Source organism: Haliotis asinina, chromosome 5, assembly GCF_037392515.1.
Source record: "Haliotis asinina isolate JCU_RB_2024 chromosome 5, JCU_Hal_asi_v2, whole genome shotgun sequence".
NCBI lineage: Eukaryota > Metazoa > Mollusca > Gastropoda > Lepetellida > Haliotidae > Haliotis > Haliotis asinina.
In genome coordinates this window covers 10,409,512-10,428,323 of record NC_090284.1, presented here as the reverse complement: position 1 = coordinate 10,428,323, position 18,812 = coordinate 10,409,512, and the positions used below count along the sequence as shown (strand labels likewise).

Genomic DNA, 18,812 nt, shown 5'->3' with positions numbered 1-18,812 from the left:
CACACTTTCGTCAAAGGTATTGCTTCAGTATTTGAAGCTTGTACTTGCCTCCTGCTAAATCAATGCTGTGATGCTCACTCACACACTTCCATAAGGAAAGCATGATGGTAGATACATTTAACATGAATCCTTTTATTCTCATGCTGTGTACTTCTTTGATTCTCTCTTCTCCATTAAATAGCAGTGCACTGGGTACAGATATTTGTCTGCTTTCATTATGATCATCCTTGTTCCCTATATCTGCAAGGTGTTACAGTCGTAGTCAGCATGACAGTGTAATAGTATCATTTGGGGACACTCTGTTTTTAGCGTGTTGACTCATCCTGGCAAATGAGGAGTGGGTAGGCAGCGATGGTTGAAGGGAGGTGTGTGGGTGTTGATCGCCACGCTGAGATTCCTTTCACCATAACAAATGTCATCAGTGAAACAGGATCATATGAAATGGGTCTGTTTTGTTTTGATACAGAGCTGTTTTCATCTATAGAGCTAATCCATGGCAGGTGTTCTGGAAAATGAAAACATATCTGAATATCTTAGGCAGTTGTCATGTTATATCCTGAATTAATTAATTAGGGCCCAAAAGAGTTGACCTTAGTTTATGTCAACAAAGTAAACATAGAACTATCAGGATTGGCATGGAAGGAGGTTGGGCTGTTAGTGTCTTAAAAACATGTTTTGATACACAGTCATTTTGTTATTTAAATAACTGATTGAGGCATTCAGTATGTGTGGACATTGTTTCCAGTGTTTTTGTTTTACAGTAATAAAGTTACACAAGTCTGTTTGACCCCTGTTTACAAGATGATAGAAAGGTTCAGGGAAGGAGATGAGTTTTACTTAGAATGCATGTCAGGTTTTTAGGATAACAACTTTTTATTTTTTGTACGTTTCAGAACAAATTGTTGCTCCTTCAATAGGTGAATCCATAAAAGGGGGTCTTGTATTAATGTTGATCCAGCATCTAAATGCCTTTCACAAACTTTATACAGAGATAGGGTATTATTGTCTACCTTGCCAAAGAGTTACTTTGTAGACTGAATGGTTGATGAAAGAGATGTTTAAAGAAAACTGTTATACACATTTGTGAATGTTCCAGGTTCAATCAGTCAATTTTTGGTCATCAAAAGATTTTAAAAAGATACACTTCTTATCTTGACTCATGCTATAAATGGGGGAAAATATGGACTGGTATTCCAAGAGTCATTATTCTGTGTAAACATGTATCCATGTCAAAACAACTGTGACAATATACCTGTAAGGCAAGCATTTGTCAAGGAAAGCACATGTATTGTCTCTCTCGGTCTCTCTTTCTTTCTCTCTCTCTTTCTCTCTCTCAAGCACATGTACACAATGTTAATGAAATGGTGACAGAGCAGCTTGGTAATTGCACTTTAACTGTAAGAAATTGACACATTGAACAGTTTGGTTTGTTATGTAGTGTTTGTGTGTCACTGCTGCATTGATGCACCCATGTTTGTAGATGCAGGTCATAACCAACATTGTTTGTGTTTCAGTTCATGCCAGTGCACCCCCTCCAAGACAATGGATACCCATTGGCCACCCTGACAAGAACAAGCCTGCAGGTACGTCTACCAGTGCATACATACACCTGCACAACCTGCATACAGTGTTAGTCAGCCGCACCAATACCAACACAATCTGAGTACAGCAGTGACAGAAACATGTCATACAACAGTACAATCTCTCTGTGATGTTAGTCAACATCACAGGTGCATTGTGATTCAGAATCAATACAGTTCGTTTCTTTTGACAATAACTGGTTACGTCTTTGAGAATGTCCCCAGACAGATGAAAACATTACTGGATTTGATGCTTGAATAGTGTCTCCAAATGGGTAGACTTAATTTGATCAAAATGTGTTATAGAATAGTGACCCAAAAATATAGTGATAGGATGAGAATGACAAGTTTCATATCTTGTGTGACACTGCTTATAAGTTTAATAAATACCTTCCATGTGGTAGTTGTCAGGTTTCATGAAAGTAATGTTCCTGTATTATTTGTCCCTGCGAACTGTGTCTCTTTCAGAAAGGATAGGTGTTGCTAGTGTATTTCCAGTTTTCACAAGGCTGTACAAATGACAATGTAACAGGTGTGCTAGCTGATTCATAACCCAGGCTACAAATCCGTGAACAGTGACTGGTGCTTCATCCACTGTAGTTGATTGTTACATAAAGTCAAAATGGCCATGGTATGTGCAATCTTTCGGAAGTGCAGTATAAATATCGCTTGCTATAATTGACGTTTACACTCCTTCAATAGCGTTTGTGAATGGGAAGGTATTGTGTCAGTTGTGATACTATTAATATACCTACTAGGTGAATTCCATTGTTGAATGCATGACCTGGATTTGTGACATGCAAGTGTTTGTCAAACCCTGTATGCGTATCATTTGAATAAGTCCAAATAGATTGATGTATCTTACTAAGTGCTTAAGCCATTTGAGGTGAGAGGAGGGGTGGACTTTGCTATGGCTTAGCTAAACAAAGGTGAGAGAAAGGTAGGCTGTGGTTTGGCTCAAATATTAGAAGAGGGATTTCCTGTTTCGTATCGTGTAGTCTTTAAACATCTTTGAGTCAGTTTTACTCCCTGGTCTGGCTGCACCTAATCATTAAGGTCTGGAGGTTGCTCAGACTTTCAGAGACGCAGTGTGAATGTGATGACCAACCTCTGATCGTACTCACCAGCATCATACTAATATTGGCATCAGGAAATGGTCCAAATGTCAGTTCACAGTGCGCTTTGGCAGGTGCTCGTCTTGGAGATTCAAGTCCAAAATTAGCAAAGGTTTGTGTTTCCTGAGGAAACTGCACAATAAAATGTATTTAAGGCATCCAATGTTCTTACTGACAGCTAAAATAGAACAATACTGTGACTTGTAAACATAAAAAAAAAATAAGTGAATGTAGGCAGTCGTTGAGCAAATGAAGTGATGCACTTCCGTTTTTATTATAGATGTTAAATTTGACCCACACAAGCACTTGACCCAAAATAATTTACATTTTGTAAAAGTTTATCTTTGAATGATGAATGGTGAATTTTTTGTTGAACGATTTCTTTCCAACATATACTATACAAATGTACAAATACACACACAAATAGGACAACCATAGAAAACAAAAAAAAAAAAAAACAGCTTCAAGGTTTAAAATAATCAAAATATCAAGCTGCTGTCAGAAATTATTCAGCTGGACATGTCAGTTTGTTATCCCAATGTTCATGTGTTAGAGGATTGATTTGAGGTGAAGCGTGCAGACTGTTGAGTCAATTTCTGATCATGAGACTGATAGGTACAATGTCATAAAATCCAGCTTACAAATGTAACAGCGGGCATGCTGAGTATATGTCACATGCACATGTTACCTTGAAGGCGATGATTTCCATATTTGTATATACAAGGGTTCGGGAATATGGAAGAGGCAGTAGGGAGTCACATAGGATCGCTTGCTGAAGCATCAACTTTAACCCTAGCTAGGCTAAGAGCAGGAATGTCTTTCTTCTCTTTTGTCTCTGAAACCAAGGCTTAATTATTCAATATTTGACATGGATTTTGTTATAGATATAGACATGGGTATAAATGAAAACTAACTTTTTCATAGTGAATACAGACTGATAGTCAGATTAAATGTGCTATACAATTGGGATAAATCTATGCCTATGCAGGGTAATTAGCCCAAGTAGCTATGACAACTATTATGTTCTTATTCTAGTTTCTTCAAGCCATCAGCATGTAGCATTTACTTGTTTTAACTTGCTAGAACTTGAATACTTTAAGAACCATTGATATTTTGCAATGGTATCAATTGCATTATTAATTTTAAAGGATTAAATCTGAAAAATCTTGTTTAATTTCATTTGAAATATAGTGTCTATTTTCAGAGTTGATATGCCATATATAGGTGAGCTTCAGTGCATTCAAACTTAGAACATGTGATTGTGTATACAGTCACAGGGAAGACCATTCATCATTGTGGTGGTATAATTTGTATGACCCCTGACTCACTGAGACCAGCCATTAGCAGAAGGGCGTACCTCACATTGATATTCATGGGGCTTCCTCTTGACGTTTTTTGGGCCAATGTTACTATTTTGGACAGTTGGATGGGAGGGTCCTGACACTGATGTTTGCCAGCGCTGGTGATGAGTTTCTCTTACAATGCAACCACTGTGACAGTCAGGAAGTAAGTTGGCCAAAATATGAGGAAACAACTAATAATGACTTGACAAGGAAGGAATTGGTGGGACGTAACGTGACATTCAAGATATGCATCGTTTTGATTTGTCTTCAATAAGAGGCTTATATTTTCTTTTTACCCATTCAACGCTGTAGGCTGTAAAACTGACCAAGACATCAAAAGTCCCCCCAAAAATGTAGGCTGAAAATCGACCAAGGAGTAGTCGCATCAAAATGATATATAATATTAGGAATATAACTATCATATGTTTCATATATCAAGTCTATCACTCTTCATAATGCCTGTAAACACTTATTCCATTTCAAATGGCCATCCATATGTAATTGACAGGATAGGAATTATAAAAATATTTTCATGTTGTAATATACCTATTCTCGCACACATGCTTTGCCAGGGGTCCACTTCAGAGTTCTCATTGAGCAGATTTATTATTTCCTTTAAACATCATTAAACAAATAAAGTAAACTGAAGAATAAAATCAACAACAGTACTCATAAAAGTTGACAAACGAATATTTTAACATGCTATTTCCATCTTTATTGTTCGATCGTATTATGAAATTCAAGTGACATCTTGGCTTTCGTCGCTTCAAACTTCACACTCGGACACAATGTTTAATGCTAAAATATATGCATGAATCTTTCTTGTCATGGGTCATAACCTAGCATGAAACGTCCTCTGAATTCCAAAATATTTATGTAGGTGGTGATTTTTTATGTAACATGTTCTGATTAACATCATTTTACCCAAAACTTTCATCAGAGTCTTCAGGTTTTTGTTTACGAGGACAGTATCCACTATTGTTATCTGACTGGCTGACTTAGGTCACGTGTCTGATTTTGACCAATCATGATCCTTATAGCAGACAGAGGCACAAAAGCGTCAGTGTTTACTGATTACACTAAAGCACTTGGTTCGATTCATGTTTAGTCTTGTGCCTTTTGAATGCTTTCTACCCTGTATTGGGCATAAAAACAGTGCAGTCGCTTTCGGGACTTGCTTCTGGGTCCAAGTTGTCTTTTGACCAACCGGGGATAATATAATGGCAGGGTTTTACATGACTCACAAATGTTTGTCATTTGTAGAGTATGGGCATAGAAAAACCTAAACTACATCATTCGGAGAAACACAAAAACACCAAAAGAGTAGTTCTTGTGTGTTTTATTTCACCCATCAGTCATGACCACTATCCGCATGATCACTGATTCACACCATGCTCTTATGTATTTATCCAACATATAGTACACTACACCATTGCAAGAGTTTCTGGAAGTCAAGGTTAAACCCTGACAATGACAATATGTCATGACAGAAAAGGTTATGGACATGCTTTCAGTGGTAAACTTGATATCTGGATTCTGAAGTGAAAATGTTTTACAACAAATAGAACATAATAGAAAGAACCAGTGATTTTCTTTTGCCTTAGAAATCTAGACTTATCAACAATTATACACTTAAAATAGGTTATATTGTATTTGTTTCAAGGTGTGTTTGATGAACTTCATAAGGCTGAAGTCCACATACCAAAAGCCAAGTCATCTAAAGACCAGTACATCTGTACTGAAAAATGATTTTATTAATGAAAGTTTCTGTCTTCCAGTTTGCTGTCATTCAATACTGAAATATGAAATTGTGAAGTAATCATTCTATACTGTGGCCTGTAGGTGACTCTCCCATTACCTATATGCACTGAAAGGACCATTACTGATAGGAGATACCTATTTTCCTTAGTCTTCTCAGTGCAATACAATGTAGCTCAAGTAGAGCATGTCCAGTGTTGATACCATTCATAAAGGGTGATATTCACCCACATACTTAACCAGGCCAAGCACCATGAGATTCAAGGGCACCTGTTTCTTGTTTGTACTCTGAGGCATGAGGTAGGTACTGTAGGGATGTTATGCTTGATGACATTGGGAAGACATAACTGAAAATTTAAAATAATTGCTTCAGGTTCTCACACAGAAAGAGGTGACTGCAGTAGTTGCCTATTTTGATTGTTTAGCTTTAACGGCTTCACAATATATTTGTATTTATTGTTGAATAGCTTTTATTATGTTTTATTTTGTGTGAAACAGAAATATCAAACAGATGAAAAGCATGCATTAATAAACTGTGAGTATAACAAACATGAGGAACGGTGGTGTAGAGTACTGGTTAAAGCGTTGGCTCGTCACCCTGAAGACCACATGGGCACAATGTGATAAGCCCATTTGTGGTGTTGCTGGAATATTCCTGAAAGTGGCATAAAACCAAACTCGCTCAAGCAGTGTAACAAACATGAAGTTACCAGTTCATATCAGTTCAATATAACTCATTATTCTCATTTAGACTAACAGCAGGTGATAGGTGGGGAGAGGGGAACAAACCAGTTCTTCGCTTTTGGTGGTTTCTATTTTTTCATGTTATAAAAGTAGTTTGCTGAACATAATCACTCCCTTCTTCACAGGGACAAGGTAATTATGGCGAGATGCATGTGTGTATGTATCTGTCAGTCAGTACCAGTGGAATAGATAAATACTTTCAGATCCTGTTACCTTGTTCTTACACCCCCTGGCATAGCCAATGGTTTGGTTCACTTGACTCCCTATATTCAAAATGTAAACAATACCCACTCATTGAGGGAAGCTATAGACTTGCCCTTCAAAGGAAGTCATCTGATCCTCACTGAGCTTTGTAACCTTTGTGTTTGTGACCTCTGAAGTGTTACAACCTTGTATTGAAGGACAACTTCTCACAGCTAAGAACTTTCATCAATTTGACAATCTTGACTACTTTTGCTTGTAGGGGTTTAACTGTAATCTTTAAGATAGGGCTGGCTTGGCCAGTGTGTACACAAAAGTGAAAAACTATAGGGTTGTATGTGCATGCTATTGTGTTTGGCTTGGTTTGTTGTAAGTGGGTTAACATATACAGTGACATGTCTACTGTTGATGCGTGGACAAACACCTCTGTCTGGGATGGCAAATACCTCACAGTCAGAATCTCCACACGTAAGCCTCTGTAGGTTAAGGCTGTTTCTTCATTATCAGTGGTTGTAATATAACCTTAGTACCAGATTAAACATCACCTGGACTAAGTAGCATTGACCATACTCTGATCTGATAATGTTTATAACTTAAGGGAAGATACACTAGCCCTCTTGTTCAAGTTCCAACTTTGCAAATTGGAGGCCTGTATTTGATCAATCCCATCATGGATACAGTGTATTAAGTCATTTCTTACATGATATCCCTGGAATATTGCTTAAAGCAGTGTAAACACTTATTCACTTTCTTTGTCTATGTTCAGTGTTTTATCGCTTCTTAGTTTCTATGTTTAAGTCAGTTCGACTTACATGTGTACACAGTGCACATTTGTCTTGCAAGAAAGCAGTGATCATGGGTTCAAATCTAGGTTTGTGCCATGATTGAGTTTCCAGGCTTGTCATCACCGTGCCTGAGCTCTTAGCTTTCCCTAGTGTAGCAAATGTGAAAGAATAATATATTAGCTTCCCTCCCCCACTAAGCTGACTCACGATGATGTAAGTAGATTACAGAGGAATAATAAGACCAGATGCATACATGCACAACCTATGCTGATGATGGCCTGAAAAGTCATGTCTTGATATTCCTTATTCTCTTGAGACTCGCATGTATGTATGAAACGAAAGGACTTTGTCAGGGATTCCAGTTGGTAGTTCCTGCCTCTTATAAGAATCTATATCAATCATCTCTGATATCTCTCAATATTTTTGTAGACAAGAATTTCACACATCTACTTGCCCCTTGGACCAATTAGCTGGTCGAGTGGTTACAATGTTGCCTTAAAAACACTTGTTATGATAGCTTTGAATACTTGGAAGCAAGGGTGGCCCATGGGTTTAGCTGCTACAATTTGTAATGTCCTTATGGCACATGAGAAACTTATTATAGTGTGATGGAATACCTGTTTCAGAGTTTGCCTTCACCGTTCACATGCTCATGGGCTTTGCCAAACTGTTATATGGCTAACATTACATAGAGGGTAATGTCCAGGTAACTCTCTTTTCATGAGAAATAATGGAGCAGAGGCACATCATTTATTAGGAATCTGCAACTGGTTTGCATTGTTCCATTCTTAAAAAATAATGTATCGAGCAGACAATGGAATGATATCACAATGTAATTAAATTTGGGGTTCCTACAACGTGATGCTTGACACATCAAAATACTGTTTAAGTCTTTGTCAAGCCAAACTGGCTCACTCTCTCACTCCGGTGTACTTCCCAACATCTGTAGAATGTTAAACAAAGGAAGATTGTTTCTTGACAAAATTATGAGCAGTCACTTGTGATGTTGGTTGTACATTGTTTACCACCCAAGGCTAATACTGAAACATCTAGATTTTATGAGAAGCACATGCACACCTGCAATTTTCGCCCCAGGTGAAAAACAGTATAACTTGTTTGGCAGAGTGAAATGGAAGGATGCTGCATTTTTAAATGCATTTTAAAAAAGGTTTAAATCCTTTGAAGTAACAATGCAAATTTGACACGTGAACAAAGACTTTAATGAGTTTCTGTAAACTTCTAACAAATACTAATTTAGTTCCACTGAAAGATTAAATTCAAGAAAGTAGAATGAAACAAGAATGTCATTCAAGTTTTGTCTTAAAGGTTGAAAACTATTAATGTAGAATTGAAGATTGCAGTGCTGTCATTCCCAGTTTGGCTAGTCTGTTAGAGTCAGGTCATAAACATTACATTTCTTTACACAGTTGATTCTAGTTTTGTCAAAGAGTCAACATAATGTGTTTATGAATTTGATCCAAGATTGTAAGAATATTGTTCTATGTGTTCTGGCAGCAGTTAACATAGCAGGGGAGTTATTTAAATACATGAATATCATGGAAAGTATCTGAAGAATATTGCATAGAAAAGTATCTCTGCAGATGTACTATGAATTTAACAAACTTGAAGTTCAGTGCAATTCAGTGCCATAACTGTGAGTCACTGAGTAATGGTGTAAGGATCCTTCTGGAGTGTCTGTTCAGCTGAGTTAGGTCTAGTTGTGTTGTTTTCAGAGCTCTTTGTGGGTTTGACTCAGCTGAGACCTCTACCTCACGCACTGTCAGTAGTTATGTACTGTATTGTGGATTTGACTCAGCTGAGACCTATAACTCACTCACTCCTGTAGTTATATTCTATATTTGAATTAATTGTGGACATTAATTTAACATATCTATTCATACTGTATACCATTTTGCCAACTCTGCCTGCATGTTTCACCAGCAATCCACTTATTGTGAAAAACAAAGTGTGGTAAGGACAAGCATTCTGACATTGCGTTTGTTTTATTTCAGCTATCTTCACTGTGATGTGTTATAATGTGTTGTGTGACAAGTACTGTACCCGCCAACAGTATGGCTACTGCCCGTCCTGGGCCCTCAACTGGGAGTACCGAAAGAAGGGGATCATGGAAGAGATCCGCAGCTGCAACGCAGACATCATCAGCTTACAGGTAATCTGGTTATGTCAGACTTAGGGCCCACCTACAGACTCATTATCTGGGAATAATGCCCGCTACACTTCCAATTACCAAATCTGCAAGAAACCTCATATCATGTTATTGACTTGGTTATTACAGATACTACTCAACCATAATTCTTTACTGGATACAAAAGAGACTGTTTATTGCTCTTGAAAAAAATGTTCCTGCCATTAGGTGTCAACATTGTTTTGAGTTGTGGCCTAAGTGTATGTAGGTGCTTGACTGACATGAACAAGAGACTTGATGCATGTGTGACACTCTTGGGCTGACAGAATGTTTGGGTTCTTTCCACCTTAATATCTTTCATAGGATTCAACCAAACATGGTGTCACATTCTGCTGGAAAAAATCCATTGTGTTGTGAAGTTTTTTGGGGGATGAGCATTGGTTGTTTGCCAGTGTAACACAGCACACTGTTTTACCTGACACTATATCAGCTTTCTGTGAGATATCTGAGAAGGGCTGGCCGTGTGACTGCTGCAGCAGTGATCTATCTAAACACTGCTGACGTACCTGCAGTTAAAGACGAGTTCTCTGACATTCCTGGTCTGTATTTCTGATTGTACCATATCCTTTTGCAGAAATGGATGGTCTCGGATACAACAGTTAACATTCTTTGAGTGGCATTTTAGAAGTTGGCAATACAGTAGAAAAACCTTATGGATAGCAACTTTATTTCTTGAGTGGAACATTTTGATACAGATTCTTGTATCATTGTCAAGCAGGAATGTCATACAGTTAACTTTTGCGGAGTATGATCCCTTAGCATTCAAGGATCAGCTAAATGAAATTTTAAGTTTCAGATTTTGTGCATGCAGTTCTTGTTTGTTTCACCAAAGTGTCACGCAGGGCTTTTAAATGAAGTTGTACTGCCCATAACTATATGCTCTCCTGATCAATGTGCATTTGTCTCAATTCATGTCTCTGTCATACACCATGACATTTCTGTTGACTATAGAGAAGCTCAAAGAACAAGTGCAGACATGTAGCTGGATGTATTACTCAGTGAGCACTGGTATTGAATCTTTTTCAGCTGCATTCTCCTGAGAGGGTTCTTTATGTTATAACATTGTTTGTCTCATGACATCACATGAAGATATCTTGTCTGCAGCTCCTTTTTCTCTGTTTCTTTATACTTTTTTGAAGCTGAAAGTACATTTGCCGGCATTTAAAATATATCACATCCTTTTTATAAAATCTAAGGTCAATTCTCCTTCAACTGTTGAAGTGACAATTTTCACTCTTCTCTCAGGTGAAATCAACAGAATGTTTTCTCACACTTTTGATATTTGGAACTTTGGTTTTGTTTTTTTATAGTGTTTGAAACTGGAATTTTTTAGAAGTAATCAATAAGTGCCTGTATCCATTACTTCAAGTCAACACCCAGGGCAATACATTGTGTTTCACCTAAAACTGACCTACAGATCTTGCTAGGGGGTGAGTAGTGACAACTTGCCCCTGGACCTAGAGATGGAGAACATCATGAAGTGCTACAGCTGCACTGGACTGATCGATCAGGGACTGACCTTTCATTGATAGGACCCAGTGATGCTCCCAGCTAGATGGATTAAAACATGGGAGGTGAAGGGTCAGGTCATGACCACAAGTTAACATTGGGTTGATTCAATCCTCAACATATTTCAGTTTGTGGTGTCCCTTGTTTTTGCTTAATAACAGTATCAATATTATTACAGCTATTTCTGTGAGTTGCAGTCAAAATAGGGACACTGAATAATATGCTGTTGAAATGGGGACTCTGCTCTAAATTAGAACAGTGCATTACTTGCTCGAAAATTGGGACAAGGATCTTACATGCTGTTGAAATAAGGACACAGCTCTTACATGCTGTTGAAATGTGGACACTGGTGCAACATGCTGTTGAAATAGTAACACTGCTCGCACATACTGTTGCAATAGGGATACTCCTCTCACATGCTGTTGAAATAGGGACACAGCTCGATTGTGCTATTGAAATATGGACACAGCTCTTACAGGTTGTTTAAATAGGGACACAGCTCTTACATTCTGTTGAAATATAGAGACAGTTCTTACATGTTGTTGAAATAAGGATACAGCTGTTACATGCTGTTGAAATAGGGACACAGCTCTTACATGCTGTTGAAATTGGGACACAGCCATGGAAGTAGGGATGTTGCTGTTGCATGCGGAGGAAATGAGGTCCCCGGTGCAACATACAGTGGAACTACCTGTGACATTTGGAAGTCAAGTCTGTAGGCTTGTCAGGTTTAATTACAATGTCGTGACACAAACAAAGTGAAATCTGTCATTGTTATTGCTACGGAAACACCCAACACCTTCCTCTAGCTGCCTCTTTATTAACCTGCTGAGAAACGTATCTGGCACCTTTTGTCATATGAAAACAGCTGAGCCCCAACTAATTGACATGTTTGCTGTGTGATAACACTGATCTCTTATGCTATTCATTAACGCAGGGTTATTTTGAGATGATGTTGATTATTATTGATCAGACTTGGTGAGCTGATCACCAAGGAAATAGTTAGGTACTCACATTAACTTTGCAGTTAATAATTGTTTTTGAAACTGCTTTTCCCTGTGTCAAGGTCGCAGATAGCTATACATATGTTTTACAACATCCATTCTCCTTTGGGGATACAGTTGAAGTCATTAACTATCAGTAATAACTCCTTGATTTGCATCAGTTTTTGAAAGGATGTGTTAAAAGATATACAGCATCCCTCCTTTCCTTTGACATATTCCATTTAGCCTGATTTGTCATGCTGAGTACCCTTTATGTGAACACCTTTACTCGCTGTTACTATATGAATTGTGTACAAGCAGACAGTGTTGATAAGCCAGCACCCCTGCTGAGATACAGGTTAAAACTGGTCTTCAGAAATATACATATACTATTTGTATGAGAAGACAAACTGGTTCAGGCTTGTCTGTTTGGTAGACTGTATGTCATCTTAACCCGATAGTGTGAATTCATCCTCTCAGTATCAGTCACTGCCCTTCATGGAGCCAGTCATTATAATATACATGCCTTTATTATAGCTGGAATATTGCTGAATGTAGTGTCAAACAAATGGGAAATCTGTTACTTAATAACTTCCCAGAAGCCAGTGTCAACTGAAAAGTCCTTTAAAATTGACTAATTATATTCCTTATATTGAAAAATACAGGAAAAAGTAAAATCTTACGGTTTTTCTGTGCTTAAAATAAATTCCTGAGTTATCAAGGATTTCTGTAGTAGATGATTTAGATCAGCCTTCTCAGACTTTAGGATATCTCAAGGGTGTAGGTCTTACATTTACAGGGACATTGGTTAAAGTGTTTGCTCACCATACCTAACACCTGTGTTTGATTCCAGACATGGTACAATGTGTGAAGCCATTTCTGGTTCTCAACCCCCCATATTACAGGATGTTGCTAAAAACTGGTAAACGGTATATTCAGTCACTGTTCCAAAAGACCAGGCTAGTCATCCCTAAGTTCCACATCAGACGTGTATGTATGTGGAAGTCGCGATGGCTGTACAGATTAGGCACCTGACTTTGTGTGCTGGAAATTAGGTGCCTGACTCAGAGGGTTCGAATCCCTGATGGGACTAGACTAAAGACAGTACTAGAATTTGTATTTTACTAAGAAAGTGTAATCCAAAATGTAACATGTGTTGCAGGTGCGTATGAGTAAATACCATGTTTATGATTGTCCTAGATGGAAGCAATTATCCTGTCAGGTCAGAAAATGTAGTATGATATCTCCAGTAGCAACCGAGGAGAGATGTGTGAATGGTGGATCTAACAGTAAATATGTGTATCATTCTGTACCTGTCAGGGAGCTAACACCTGCATACCTGCAATACCTGAAATGGTTAAAGTGTGTAATTAATCATGATCTGATTGGGAATATTTCCCACATGAGTCATCCACTGGGCACTCAGTAATCCTTGTTAACACAAATAATATATCAATTATTACAAAAACATAAAATCTTCTACATTTAGTCCACACTGGACATATTTTTGTAAAATCAAGATTCCTGGTATTTTGTTATCTTGTATAGTAAGGTAACATATTATGAAATATGTGGTTAACTTAACTGCATAGTACTATTCATGTAACTTAATGGCAGTGACACTTTGCTTAGTCAATTGACATGGGAATTATATTTATGGAAAATGCTAAATTCTCAAATGATAGTAAACACTGCTCACCATTGCCATAGTACAAATCAGTGGTACAAGTAGATGGCTTTACAAGACAGACAGTATAAGATATTTGTTTTGTTGGTGTATGCTTGTGTATTGTTGGTTAATGGAACTAGAGATCATGGAATGGAACTAGAGATCATGGAATGGAACTAGAGATCATGGAATGGAACTAGAGATCATGGAATGGAACTAGAGATCATGGAATGGAACTAGAGATCATGGGTTGAAACAGGTTACCAAAGTATGCAAGGGGAACAAGTGTGGAAAATCAATAGGTGGCATTTTTGTTTCAGACTATACTGTTCAGAAACAAACAAGTGCCAAACATATTTAATTCTAACACAAGCATTCATAATCCTTGGTTGTACTTCTTGAAGAAGCACACATGGAGAGGAAGATAGAAAATCAATATGGAAGAGGCACACCCGCTGAACATGTGTTAAGTGATATCGTGCTTGTCATGATTAGACTCCATCTTGGATGGTGAAGACATTGAAAGTGAACATCATTTGCTAAAATAAAATGAGTTGGACATCTAGGTCAATCCCACTGTTGTGTGTGACCTGTCAGCACTTTGAAAACTGGATTCAGTCATTAAAGGTTCTTGACATTCCTTTCCCAGTAATGGCAGACATGAACACGAGAACTCTGTTTTTGATTAACTGAAAGACACAACATGTGTGCAATATTTGAATTAGATCATCCATCATCATGTTTCTATCTTTTCAGAACTTTTAGCAAATTTGTTATTTCCATTTCAAGCTACTTAAGGGATTACCCCTGGCCTGAGATTGCTGGTTGTTAGAGAAACAGTGACAGACACAAGGATATGACATTAAATATATTTTACCACATTTGATGGTCTGAAGAAAAAAAGCACATGCCACTTAGTAGCCTCGAGTTTAATGTGCTGTAATGCATACCTCTTATGAAGACTCTCTTCTCAGGATTATGTTGATCAACATGGATACATCATAGGGTTTGGTTCCAGTACCACGGTATACCAAGATTTTCGTTCAAGTACCATGGTATTTTACCATTGTATACTGTGCTGCAGTAGCAACTAACTAATAAATCCATTGTCTTGTTTAAGGAACACTGCAAAGCCTGGAAACAGCAATATGCCCATCAAGTTTTCCGGTAGATCTTTTGAGTCAAAATTTCTGCCATATATCAGCTTTCGCCTTCCATTTGGCTCAAGTTCATAGTCTGTGTTTGCCATTTTGTAACCTAGCAAGTTGTAGCAACATGCTTCACATATTAAAGGTCATCACCTGGATAATTTGCCTTTTGACCATGCATGCGCAGTTAGTGGATTGCCAGTACTTTTTCATTCGATCATCTGATGTGGAAAACTATATGTTTTTCTTAAGTATTGAGAAAAAAAACACCCTGATTTGTTTTTCAGATGACTACAGTTAATCCATCATGGTCACGAAAAATATTGTGACCTTTAACTTCCTTTAACTGATGGATGACATTAGAAAACAAACATGTAATAATAACTTTTCCTTGGCTGAGACTCTGACCCAGTTTTGACCATTTCATCTGTCCTTGTAAGGTTACCTCACTAGATCTCTTCATTTATAACTGCATTACAAGGGCCATGACATGTATGGCATTTAAAGAATGTTGCCTGTCTTGGATGTTTCATGTGTCAGGAGTTTCTTCATCAGTTGTCATGAAGCTCAGCATTTGTATCAACCAGCAGGCAGTGGTACTTCAGTGACATCAACCAGCAGCCTGCCATTGATTCCTCAGTCAGGTCTTCAAGCATTGTCCAGTCAGAGTGTCTTGTAGTCCAGCATTAACCAGCAGGCAGTCAGCGGTACCTCATTGAGGTTGACAAGCATTGTCCAATCACAGTTTCTTGCAGTCCAGCATGACTTGTGTCAACCAGCATGATATGTGTCAACCAGCAGCCATTCAGTGGTACCTCTGTGAGGTTGACATGCATTGTCCAATCACAATGACTTGCAGTCCAACATTACTCATGTCAACCAGCAGCCAGTCAGTGAGGTCTACAAGAAGTGTCCAATCATGGTGTCTTGTAGTCCAACATGACTTGTGTCAACCAGCCACCAGCCATTGGTACTTGGAGCAGCAGGTATTCAAGCCTTATCCAGTCAGTCAATCATAACCTGTGTCAGCTTGGACTCACTATCGATATAGATCATACAGGTCTCTGATAAATGAATACTGATCAGTCATCTATAAATATCAGAAGTAACTACATTAAAAATTATGTCAGAAATCAATATCTTTCACATTGGTGGTATCATTTAGGTTTGGATTACCAGCAAATCGCAGTCCTTAACATACTTGAGAGCAGTCCATTAATTAATTTTACCTTTTGTCATTGCACTTGTTCATTTCCGATATTATTGATAACATAATTTTCATATTGACAATCATTAATAATGAATCCCATAAACTGTATTGGTACACCTACAGAATAGTAGATACCTACTACCCATGTTTCCCAAGCCCTAACCATAAACCTAACCATAAACCTTAACCTTAAACCTAACCAAAAGTAAACTCCCTTGCTTTCAAAGATAGCGGAAGGTATCCAGTATTCTGTAGTCTTACCACTGTGTTTTCAATTATCGATCTTTTGCCCTTGTGTCAACCAGTCCATTTTTTAGTCTTATTTTACTCAGGTCACTTTCAGTGACCGATCAGTGATGTCTTGGTGTTACTCTTAAACTCACTGAACTTCACTGTTCCATTTTGCAGTTTGTTCTCTCTTCTTACAAAATACTGTGTCCTTAAATATGAAGAACAGATGCACCTAGAAATTTTTTTTTTTTTTTTCTGAAATTATGATTAATGTTTATATAGTTGCTCTGAGACCATTTAACTCGCACCATGCTTAGTACCACTGCTATAAGGGTCAAAGTGTGTGGTGGTTCAGCAGTCATGTTGGTAAAGGTCCTTGTGCTGGTGTTGGAGTATGGTGATTTTGGATGTCATGCTAATCCCACTTGACAAATATGTTGCCAACACCTGACATACTGAATATTTCAGGAGGGAAAGGGGGATGTGTCTTCTGTAAAAGAGGGATTGAATGAGACTTGTGTGAGGACTTTGTGTTGACATACTTTGCAGCATGACAACTAATACCTTGTGTCACATAGCAGACAGTCATGTGATTATATTGAAGGTGCTTTTTGAGAAGAATGCTGACAAGTGCAAAACTGAAGAGTGTTTTCCACTTTGGTAATTGTGATCTATTTCAACTTTCTTTAGGGACCAGAAACCAAATGTCTGGATACAAGAAGCCTTCAGTGTAGTATGTATTTCATTTCCTGTAGTTATCAGGTAGGCAAGGTTACCAGATATCTTGAGTCTAGGTAAATGCTGTGGGTAAACGCTGTATTCTGATTGTGTTGTTTGTATTGCAGGAGGTTGAGACTGACCAGTTCTACAGTATGTTCCTCCCAGAGCTGAAACAAGATGGCTACGATGGTATTTTCTCCCCAAAGTCTCGAGCAAGAACAATGACAGAACAAGAGAGGAAACATGTTGATGGCTGTGCCATCTTCTTCAGAACATCAAAGTAAGTAAACAGCATTACTGCTGGTGCTGTTGAATATCGATGTCATGCAAAATATAATCATTGCCTTATGGGCAACTGCCTGATAAGGATTATTCTCTCTCAATATTAAAATTACTACTCCCTCACTATTGCACTAATATTGAAATTCTCAAATATTGCGATATTCTTGAAATACACTGAGCAGCAAAAGAAGGGCAGGTTAAAAAAGAAAAAGCTCATAAAAGTAAGTGTTTATGTCTTCTAATTAATAACCCCTGCCTGCACTCATGTGAAGAGCATTCCTGGAGTCCACCGCCTTTATATTGCTGGAATATTGCTAAAAGCAGTGTGAAACTAAACTCACTCACTCAATCATTATTTCCAAACTGCTTGAACAAAACAAAATACTAAAGCTGGAATGTAGCAGGCTGTTCCAGAGGCCAATGACTTGTTCTCTTCCCCTGATACTTTGTACCCATGCAACTCCGTGCAACCACGCACTCCACTACATACATATAATCTACTAATTGAATTAGTACCATAATGGATTTGACCCCTGTCCATTAGCAATGTGCATTATGTCGCGTGAGCATTAGTTGAATTGTTGTGATGTACCACCTTGTGTTATACTCCATGACCAATGGATGTTTACTTATGTCATTTCAATTAAGGAAGTCTGATAGTGACTCTGATGATATTTGTTATCAGTAGCCCTGAGGGCATTGCTTGTGTCTTGGTGATATACTGTTACTTTATTGTGTGACATTGTCAGGCTGCAGACCATCCCGGTATTTTGGTTTCATTTCTGAAACGTTTCATGAATGTATTTCAAAGGTGTTGAAAATTTTTCAGCATCAGTATAAGTTTTAACAGTATTTTGCGATTGTCTCGATATGATAAAGCTATCAGTAAGTAATTGTAAGATCACTGGCTCTTGCCAATTGTGACACGTGTTGGTGTTGACTCACCCTGTCACATGGTAATTTCTGAAATTTATACAGATGTGTTGAATATTGCTAGACTTATTTTTATATAAATATAAACATTTTGTAGTTAACATGCAATGACAACTGTTACCTGCACTCTTGAAGATTTGCCTCATTCACCCTGTCTTCACTATGGAGGTAAACCCCCAGTGGGATAGTTCCACTGGTACCTGGAGAATTTATGACTATTTCACAGTCACATGTTCTAAGTATGCCCCAGTCATGGGTCCTAATTAGGTGCCGTGTCCAACTGTGGGATCTGGGTCAACCTCATGTGGTGTTGCTCCACTGCCCTATTGAATGCTTACTATTTTTGAAAACCATATGTGGTGATAGGTCCAGACTGAGTCATGATTGGCTGAGAG

At 38.0% G+C, this 18,812-nt stretch overlaps 2 protein-coding genes and 1 long non-coding RNA gene across 3 annotated transcripts in view; 2 read left to right on the top strand and 1 right to left on the bottom strand.

The window, feature by feature from the left end:
- Positions 1–18,812, top strand: part of LOC137283688 (uncharacterized) — a 48,062-nt gene that overhangs the window by 15,545 nt on the left and 13,705 nt on the right. Inside the window, exons 2-4 of the mRNA XM_067815340.1 lie at positions 1,515–1,583; positions 9,539–9,696; positions 17,328–17,482. Coding sequence (XP_067671441.1) covers positions 1,515–1,583; positions 9,539–9,696; positions 17,328–17,482 — 382 coding nt within the window. The remainder of the gene's footprint in view (positions 1–1,514; positions 1,584–9,538; positions 9,697–17,327; positions 17,483–18,812) is intronic.
- Positions 1–18,812, top strand: part of LOC137283689 (glutamate dehydrogenase, mitochondrial-like) — a 127,734-nt gene that overhangs the window by 99,231 nt on the left and 9,691 nt on the right. The window lies entirely within an intron of this gene.
- Positions 117–2,095, bottom strand: LOC137283692 (uncharacterized). Its single transcript, XR_010956870.1, has 2 exons — positions 1,971–2,095; positions 117–505 (listed from the first exon to the last, which is right to left on the bottom strand). It is a non-coding gene; the product is annotated as an uncharacterized lncRNA (long non-coding RNA).